Source organism: Pempheris klunzingeri, chromosome 6, assembly GCF_042242105.1.
Source record: "Pempheris klunzingeri isolate RE-2024b chromosome 6, fPemKlu1.hap1, whole genome shotgun sequence".
In the NCBI taxonomy this organism is placed as follows: Eukaryota; Metazoa; Chordata; class Actinopteri; order Acropomatiformes; family Pempheridae; genus Pempheris; species Pempheris klunzingeri.
This window is the reverse complement of record NC_092017.1, coordinates 3,359,206-3,368,074: the sequence shown is the minus strand read 5'-3', so window position 1 is coordinate 3,368,074 and position 8,869 is coordinate 3,359,206. Positions and strand designations below refer to the sequence as shown.

Sequence of the window (8,869 nt, the reverse complement as noted above, 5' to 3'; positions counted from 1 at the left end):
AGCATATTCCAGCAGGCTGATGTGAACTGAGGTACATATTGTCAAAGTTAGGCAATTTCACTATAAACTATGATGTGAGCAATTGAAGAGCATGTGGCTGTTGGAAATAGAGAAATGTGGAAAATAGTGCCTTAGCCTGGTAAACCTGGTGCTTTAGCCTGGTAACCCTGGTAACCCAGGTGCTTTAGCCTGGTATCCCTGGTGCTTTAGCATGGTAACCCTGGTGCTTTAGCATGGTAACCCTGGTGCTTTAGCCTGGTAACCCTGGTAACCCAGGTGCTTTAGCCTGGTATCCCTGGTGCTTTAGCATGGTAACCCTGGTGCTTTAGCCTAGTAACCCTGGTGCACAGTGATTTCTCAGCTCAACTCTGTCCACATACTGTAGGATGAGCAGAGGTTGTGATTGGCTGTGGCGCCGCGGAAGCCCCGCCCCCTGCGCTCATGTAAACAAATACATACTGAGCATGCGTCACTGGAATAATGGACGACTGTCTTTCCTACCCGGACTGGTGATGTCTGTATTTCTACTGTACTTCCTGTGATCTGTGAAAATAACAACTCGTCAACGTTTAAGCGTGTGTAAGTCAATGTTTGACACTGTAGAATGAGTTTGTTTCGAGGGAAGTTGAAGTAACTGTAAGTTAGGGCACAAGAACTGACGGTGAGCAACAAGCCATGTTTGCTAGCGTCGGTTAGCTGAGAGCGGAGGCAGCTGTCAGATCTGTGAGTCCGCTCCTCTCTTAGCGTCTGCTTCTGCTTTTAATAAACTATTATCCGGTTTGACAAAGCTATTCGCGTTGTTTGTAAACGTCGCTTACTTGCCGTTTAGTCCTGAATATGACAGCGTTTTTGTTTTTGTTGAGAACACTTTTAATTCTTGAGACACAGAACAAGCTATCTTGCAGTTAGCATGTTAGCTAGCGGACGAGCTAAATATTTTTCCGAGGAGCAGCGCTGTCAGTGGTCAACGATGTGTAACAGACGTGGTGTTCACCCAATTACAGCCTGAGGATCTCAACCAATCAGGATCGTATCCAATCACGGTTACAGGCGGGCCCTAGCTCTTCGGGGTGACACTAACAGGATGGGCTGATGAGTTTAGAGCAGGTGAACCGTAGAACAGATTCTTGTAATACACATCACACAGCTAATGGAATCAGACTGGTAGTTTATGTAATGAGCAGCATCGTGGCCCGGAGGGGGGGCGGGGGGTATAGGTGAATGCAAAAAGGACAGACTGTTTATGTAATATTCATCAGTGGATTTCTCAAATGTGAAAGTGAGTTGAATTGAATTGTTTCCAGGTCTCCATATTCATCAAGGCCAGGGTTGATAGGTGTGTGGTGGAATCTGCTTTTACTTGGTCTTGGTGGGAGAAACGTAATAAAGGACACACGAAAGGTGGAGCTGGGTCTCTGTGGTCTGCTTGTCAGTCAACTCCAGATAGATCTGGAGCTGCTCTAATGTAGCCTGATTAGACTTGGTTTAATGTGACTTAATTAGTATTTTATTTTCTAAACCTGGTTTAATGTGGTCTGATTGAAAAGAGACATCCATCTTGCCTTTTTTGCAGTCCCAACTAATGGAAGCAGTCTGAGGTGGACTTGTTGACCTCATCCAAACTGAATCCATTGGTTTTTGAGCTAGATGTGGAAAAAGCAGTGAAATCAACTGTTTTTGTGTTCTTGTAGAAATCTGACATGAAATTTTACAGTATTAAGGATGGAACTATGTTATCTGGAACTGTTCAGCCATTTTAAGTGGTGCAACAAGTATCCATTAACTTTTCCTTTAAGCACCAAATGGTAGAACAGCTTCAGCAGTGTGCTGGAGATGATCTGTTACTGTCAAGTGTTGGAGCACAGCTGGTGAGAAGAGTTTCAGAAAGTGCTTTAAAGTGAGGCAGGCACTGTCAGACGTGTAACTGTGAAATGTGTAACCTCTATGTTTTCATTACCATGTTCTCCACTAATCAGAGTTGAGGTCAAAGTAACCGTCCCAGGATGACCACAGACACGCCAGCCCAAAGTGTGGGCTCCAGGATAATGACGTTCAGCCCTTCCAAAGAGGAGTTCAAGGACTTCAGCCGCTACATTGCCTACATGGAGTCACAAGGAGCACACAAAGCTGGAATGGCAAAAGTAAGTAGGGCCTATTGTATTTTGTTAGGTTGTTATGGTATAGCATGTGGACTGATTATTTCTCCTGAAATGTATTACATGTGTTGTAGCTTGCACTGCTAGTGGTTGTGATAATCTACTGTTTTACAAAAAAGGGCCTCATCAGCCATGCTGTTTGGCTCAGTAGGTGTAATTAGTGGTTCACAGTGAACAGCAGAATAGAAATGGAATGCACATGCAAATAAATACCAGGAAATAAAAGCTGCCATTGTGATTTCTCGTTTCATATTCATCTTTTGATCACAAATCCACATGCCTTCGGTGTAGAGCAAAAAAGGAGAAACTTGACCTTGCCGCCTGGAAGGCAGTGTATGTTTCAACAGCAGTAAAGCATCAGTACGACAGAGTTGTGCCATACTCAACTCTGTGCTGCTCTCATTCTCTCTTCTCTAACAGAACTGCTGTTTTCATTCTGCTCCTCCCCTGCAGGTTATTCCACCTACAGGCTGGAAACCTAGACAGAAATACGATGACATCGATGAGCTGCTGATTCCTGCTCCCATTCAGCAGGTGGTGACCGGCCAGTCAGGACTGTTCACACAGTACAACATCCAGAAGAAGCCAATGACTGTCCACGAGTTCCGCAAGACCTCCAACATGGACAAGTCAGTTCACAAAGTCACATTATGAATGTTGGGCACACAGTGACTATAAGACTACTATGCAGACAAGCCAGCCCACTGCATGGTTTCCATTAGCCCATCCCTTTTATTACCAAACTAACTCTCTCCTTGGACTTCATCTGGTTTTCACTAAATGTCTCAAAACATTTCTCACTGCAGGTTCTGCAATCCCAGATATGTTGATTTTGACGAGCTGGAGAGGAAGTTTTGGAAGAACCTGACCTTTAACCCCCCCCTTTATGGGGCTGATGTCAGTGGAACGCTTTATGATCCAGTGAGTAGTGATAGGTGCCACCACCTGCAACAGCTGGATCTCGTCATTGTGTTCAAGCTGACCTTTATTTTCTACTCACACACTCACCTATCTACATTAAAGCGTTTTCCTCAGTTAAAGGTGCCACATGTTGCATTTTCCTTTTTAATCCGTGTCATTGAGACTTCCAGCCAGTGCCGAATGCCTCTTTTGCAGGATGTGACTGAATGGAACATCGGACGTCTCAACACCATTCTTGACACTGTGGAGAACGAGAGTGGGATCAAGATCAAAGGAGTCAACACACCATATCTCTATTTTGGGATGTGGAAGAGCGCCTTCGCATGGCACACAGAGGACATGGATCTGTACAGCATCAACTACCTGCACTTTGGAGAGCCAAAGTCTTGGTACAGTCTCTCACTCACTCACCCACACACACACACAGCTGGACAGACACGTCACACATCATAAACAGCTCACTTTACACACAGCTCACAGTTTTAGCACTACTCGCCTCGCCTCTACTCGACTTGTTACTCGTTACTTGTTTTCCATTCCAATTGAGTACCACCTCAACGTGGGTGGGGTCGTCATAGCAAGGCGGCACGAAACTCCAGTGACGTCATTTGTATGCGACACAAACACAACACAACTAAGGACATGGAGGCGATGGTATACCCACTGCCTGGTCTGTGGCTTTTTGTCAGACTACGCACACAAGGTAGTACGCACGATCACTGTTGCCAGGTTTTAAAAACGTTGGGTTTGATTCTTGTGAACGAGTCGCTCTCATGACTCATCCAGTGACGTCACTCCCTGGCCAATCAGTGGCCTGCAGTCTGTTGACGTCACATTTTCGGCTCGACTCAGCTCGCTGGGAACCCCGGCCAAGTAGGTACTAAAAAAGTACCTGGTACCAGGGACTATCAACTAATGGAAAACCCTAAAAGTCGAGTCGAGTAGAGCTTAGTAGGTGCTAGTGGAAAAGCCCTAGACCAGTAGACACTGGTTTTGTGAGGTAATGAGAAAACATCCTGCTGTTCCCTTTATTAACAGAGTTTAGTGCCTTCTGGAAAACCTTGTACTCTGTAATGCAGCTTTACCCAAAATACCCTGGAAAGTGATAAAGCATCCTGGAAACATTTATAACATTGAAAGGACTACTTAAGTAAATTTGTTAGCACTGGCACAATTGGACCATCAAAAGTCAAAAACTCTACTATCTGGCTAACTCTAATGAACACCGTCTGTGTATTCAGAAAGTGGATATTCACATACATCTATGAGAAGAGAGCATTACACATGGAAGCTAGGAAAACAATATTCTTTTCTTATAGTTCCTTAATGTGGTTTAAACACCTTGCTGTGTGAATTAGTTAGTGGTTTCAGACCAGTAACTGGTGTGTTCAGCGTCCTTAACATGCTCCAAACGTTTCAGTGAAAGGAGAGATCCCATCAGAGTAAAAAAAGCAGAGCTCTGTGGCTTGTCCTCCAATCGGAAGATCCCAGCTCCTCCAGTCCGCATGTCGAAGCTGCGCTTCAGAGTGTGAATGTGTAGCCTTCCATCAGTGAATGAATGATGAATGAGTGAATGTGAATGCAGTGTTATAGCGATGTAGGCTATACAAGTACAGACCATTTACCATTTGTATTTGTCCTTTGATTGCACTGCAGGTATGTTGTCCCACCTGAGCATGGGAAGAGACTGGAACGACTTGCCAAGGGTACGTGATGGATTCTTGTAAAACTCCAAAGATGGATTTAATGTGTTACAACAGGCACTGATCACATTTGTCTGTAATCCCTCTAATTTATCCTAATCACACTATTGTTTCTAGATTTTAACCACTGGATGCCACAAGGCACCTCAGCTTATCAAGCTCAATGGCTTTAAAGAGAACGTCAAAACTGCTTTCAGGGAATCTCTACACTGTATGGAAAGTAGCTCAGAGGCCATAACAGCACTCACGCTTACCTGTCCATGTCAACAATCTCACTTCAAGTCCACAAGCACAGCCAGAAGAGAGGGCCTCCTTCACTCATCCAGTGCATGTTTTCCTGCATTTTCAGGTTTCTTTCCAGGGAATGCTCAGAGCTGTGAAGCCTTCCTGCGCCACAAGATGACTTTGATTTCACCCTCAATCCTGAAAAAATATGGCATACCATTTGAGAAGGTGACATTTCATTTTTGTCGCGTTGACTTCTTGACATTGTGGAAAAAAAGTCGACCCGGACTGATACTGGATTTTTGGGGCTGATGTAGATATGAAGGAGTAAAACATTTCAATATTGATATATTGCTAACTATTCTCTCTCTCTAAAGATAGATAGATAGATGAGGATGAGGGTGAGGATGAGCCAGAGGAGGCAGATTTGTTCGCAGATGGCTTGTCTCATGTTCTGTCAGGATACAGTGACAGTTTCAGCAAAGATGACAAAAAGATATTTTCAGAAAAGTCATAAACTGCTGCTTCAACAAACAGACTGAAAATAATCTTAATGATTGTATAATGATGAGATGAAAAAAAGTAGTTTGGAATAAAATGTTTTACCAGCTTTTGAGATTCTTGTTGTTTTTCTATTCAGGTCACCCAGGAAGTTGGGCAGTTCATTGTGACGTTCCCATTTGGCTATCATGCTGGTTTCAACCATGGATTCAACTGTGCCGAATCAACCAACTTTGCCACTCAGCGATGGATTGATTACGGCAAACAGGCGACGCTGGTATAGAAAACCAGAATTTAAACAGCTGTGAATCTTAATCTAGTGCAGGGGAGCCCACACTTTTTCGGCTTGCAAGCTATCTTTAAAATGACCAGGTCAAAATTATCTACCTACATTAAAAATATACTGAGTATATTTTATATATACAATATATGTTGGTGTACACTGCATAGCTGCAACTAATGTAACCCTTGGTATTACACATAAAAACTGACAGCAGTAATGCACATAGGTGACAAACAATGATGTATCCATCAATATTGCCTATCACTACCATACTCTGATGACTTGCAGAGGCGAATATCCCTTCCTATCCTATTCCTTATCCCAGAGTATCCCTTCTTTAGTGGATATAGATTGGAAGGCTAACTAGGTCACTTCGCTCACTGGAGTTTTGCAGTAGCTAGCGCGTTTGACTGGGCATGTCCCTGCCTGTGACCCCCAGCAGAGAAGAGATCTCAGACTGGCTGCCCTGTACGTCAATCAAGTCGCAAACGCCATAGGGAGGATACAGACATTCATTCATTTTAGTCCTAATTAGGGATGATGGATGAGACTAAAATCTTTTTATTATTTTTATTTTTTTTAATGTCACGCGATCTACCTTTGCGATCGATGTATTGGGCACCCCTGATCTAGTGATAATCGCATGCAAAGGCTTCAGATGCATCTGCCTTGTGGTGTGCTGCTACAAAATGTCAAACATGCGTATGGGTTCTGGTTCATGATGTCACATTATTTTGTTAACATGACTATGTTGTAAGCAAGAGATAATTACTAAAACATGACTCTCACAGAAGACATAACAGGAGGTGCAGTAGTCGAGGTTATTATAGATATTTTGCCCAATAGCACTAAAAATAATGGGCCTATCTTAGCTTTAATAGTAGTTTATCTTTTGAATTCACACCAAAACCAAACACAGTAGACAGAGTCTGGCCGGCCTAACCCAGAATATCTGAATTACTCTAGAGAATTATACAGTCAGTCCCAACGATGAATGTGACTGTCGTCAAAATATTGTTGTTTGTTTGGCTTTGACTAGGGTGGTTCTGACCTGAGCTAAAATGGTGATCTGTGTGTTCCTCTCAGTGTTCATGCCGTCAGGACATGGTGAAGATCTCCATGGATGTGTTTGTCCGCAAGTTTCAGCCTGAGCGTTACAAGCTGTGGAAAGCAGGGAAAGACAACACTCCCATCGATCACTCCAAACCCACACCAGAGGCTGCTGAATTTTTGAAAGACGGCAAGGCCGAGCCTTCAGAGGGAGCTCCTGGTGAGGCAGGATGGGAGGAGCCCGCTACTCCTGGTCAGGAAGACAAAAGGTTTGGATTTCCACTCACTACTAACACATCTCTCAAGACATTCACTGGCTATTCTGCTGAAGGCCATGTTCATGGTCAATAATCCATTCACTGTCAGATGTGTAAAATATGAAATGCCTGCATTGTCCTTAATGTAGATTTTAGTCCAGATGTTTCCAGGGAACATTTTGCAGTCCATGATAGATAAAACACAAGTGGATGATTTCAGTCAGATGAGGAGACAAATGAAATCCCGTCACCTCAGAGGTGTGAGTAGGGAATCCCTTGATCCCTGATTGAACTGTTTCGGTCAGTTTAAAGGGCCATGGTTACTGAGAATGTAGTTTATTCACTGTTTTTTCAAAGTTAATTGATCAAATCAGTGTTCAAAAGTATTTCAGTGCGCAAAGTGAACAGTCAGTGAATGCATCACACATTGAACACTTATTCTACAGTCTACAGTCTGTCTAGTAGCCTGTTTCGTGTGTCACCAGTTGAAGCTGCTGCATTCAGTTCAGTACAATTAATCAGATACCCTATGAGCACTCTTTAAGGTGAATGGCTCAGCAGCCATCCTTTACTAACCTTTCACTGAGGCATCCATTCTTCAGCTCACTGTGAAATGTTAAACATGAGTTTCATGTACTTCACTCAGAATTGTTGCTTTGCTGGTCTGTGGTAGACAGTGTTTCCCTGTGAGTCCTGTCGGACATGTCTTCACTAATGTCAACCCATGCATCAGTCCAAGGCCCCACGCTGGGACCAAGCGTCAGCTTGAGACTACTGAAGCCTCTGCAGAAATGGAACCTGAGTTGACCATGAAGGAGCCTGAGGAGGTGGAGCCAAAGAAGGCCAAGCTGTCACGCAAGGAGTCTCTGACTAAAGCCCATGTCAAGACAGATAAAGGTACCGCACAGTTTGTACACATCTTTTTTTGGCGTTTGTGTTAAGGAAAAACATAAACTCAGTTCTCAGAATTTAAGGATCAGCTTCTACTCATATTTTTAAGGTGAGAGGATTTTTTTTCCATCATAATCATAGCTGTTGCCTTATTTGACCCGACTGCTGTTTTCCCTTTAAAAATGTATTCACTACCAGTTCGTTAGCCTATGCACATTCTCAAAAGACCTTTTTATTCCAGGTAAGTACTATTTGACATAATTTTCAAAATATCAAAATGTTATATATTAGATTGGACTGCCTTTGCTTGTGGTATCAGTCATCATGAGAAGTGTTTCCAGGGACTGGATTAACAGAGACTAGATTTACCCTCCATTTTAGAGACAGCTCATCCTTCCAATTTCATGGTCATGGGGTCTACTTATCACATTTGAAGAAATGCATCAGCCAACAAGAGCAGCATTTCTGATGAGAACACGAACGTTGGATTTGGATACAGACATTGCACCATTTTTGATCAAAGTCATTTAACATGTTTTCATGTTGTGAGTTCCAATCCAGTCTTTCTATGTATTTACAGTAGATGCTACAACTAGTTACTGTGACAGGTTCTTGCAACTGGTGGAATGTGAAAGACAGAGGTCTTTACAGCCAACATCAGTATTTAATATGAAACAAATAAACTGTTAATACAAATGGGTCATTGGGTATTTGCAGTGAAAAACTGAAGAGACCAATAAAAAGTAAAATCAAGCAACTACAGTAGAATGACAAGCAATAGAAGTAATATCCAGTTAGTTAGTGATGACATTTGTGCATTTCTGTCTCAGGATAAACAGTCTATACCAGACATGTCAAACTCAAGGCCCGCGGGCCATATCC

General features: G+C 43.0%; 1 protein-coding gene across 2 annotated transcripts in view; it reads left to right on the top strand.

Annotated features, from left to right (window-relative positions):
* The first annotated feature begins 467 nt into the window (after nucleotides 1–467).
* Nucleotides 468–8,869, top strand: part of kdm4aa (lysine (K)-specific demethylase 4A, genome duplicate a) — a 30,081-nt gene continuing 21,679 nt past the window's right edge. For both annotated transcript variants that reach the window (XM_070831720.1, XM_070831719.1), the window contains exons 1-10: nucleotides 468–579; nucleotides 1,977–2,141; nucleotides 2,610–2,785; nucleotides 2,963–3,077; nucleotides 3,273–3,466; nucleotides 4,734–4,783; nucleotides 5,130–5,233; nucleotides 5,646–5,783; nucleotides 6,876–7,108; nucleotides 7,830–7,993. In XM_070831720.1, coding sequence (XP_070687821.1) covers nucleotides 2,004–2,141; nucleotides 2,610–2,785; nucleotides 2,963–3,077; nucleotides 3,273–3,466; nucleotides 4,734–4,783; nucleotides 5,130–5,233; nucleotides 5,646–5,783; nucleotides 6,876–7,108; nucleotides 7,830–7,993 — 1,312 coding nt within the window. In that variant the 5' untranslated portion in view covers nucleotides 468–579; nucleotides 1,977–2,003. The remainder of the gene's footprint in view (nucleotides 580–1,976; nucleotides 2,142–2,609; nucleotides 2,786–2,962; nucleotides 3,078–3,272; nucleotides 3,467–4,733; nucleotides 4,784–5,129; nucleotides 5,234–5,645; nucleotides 5,784–6,875; nucleotides 7,109–7,829; nucleotides 7,994–8,869) is intronic.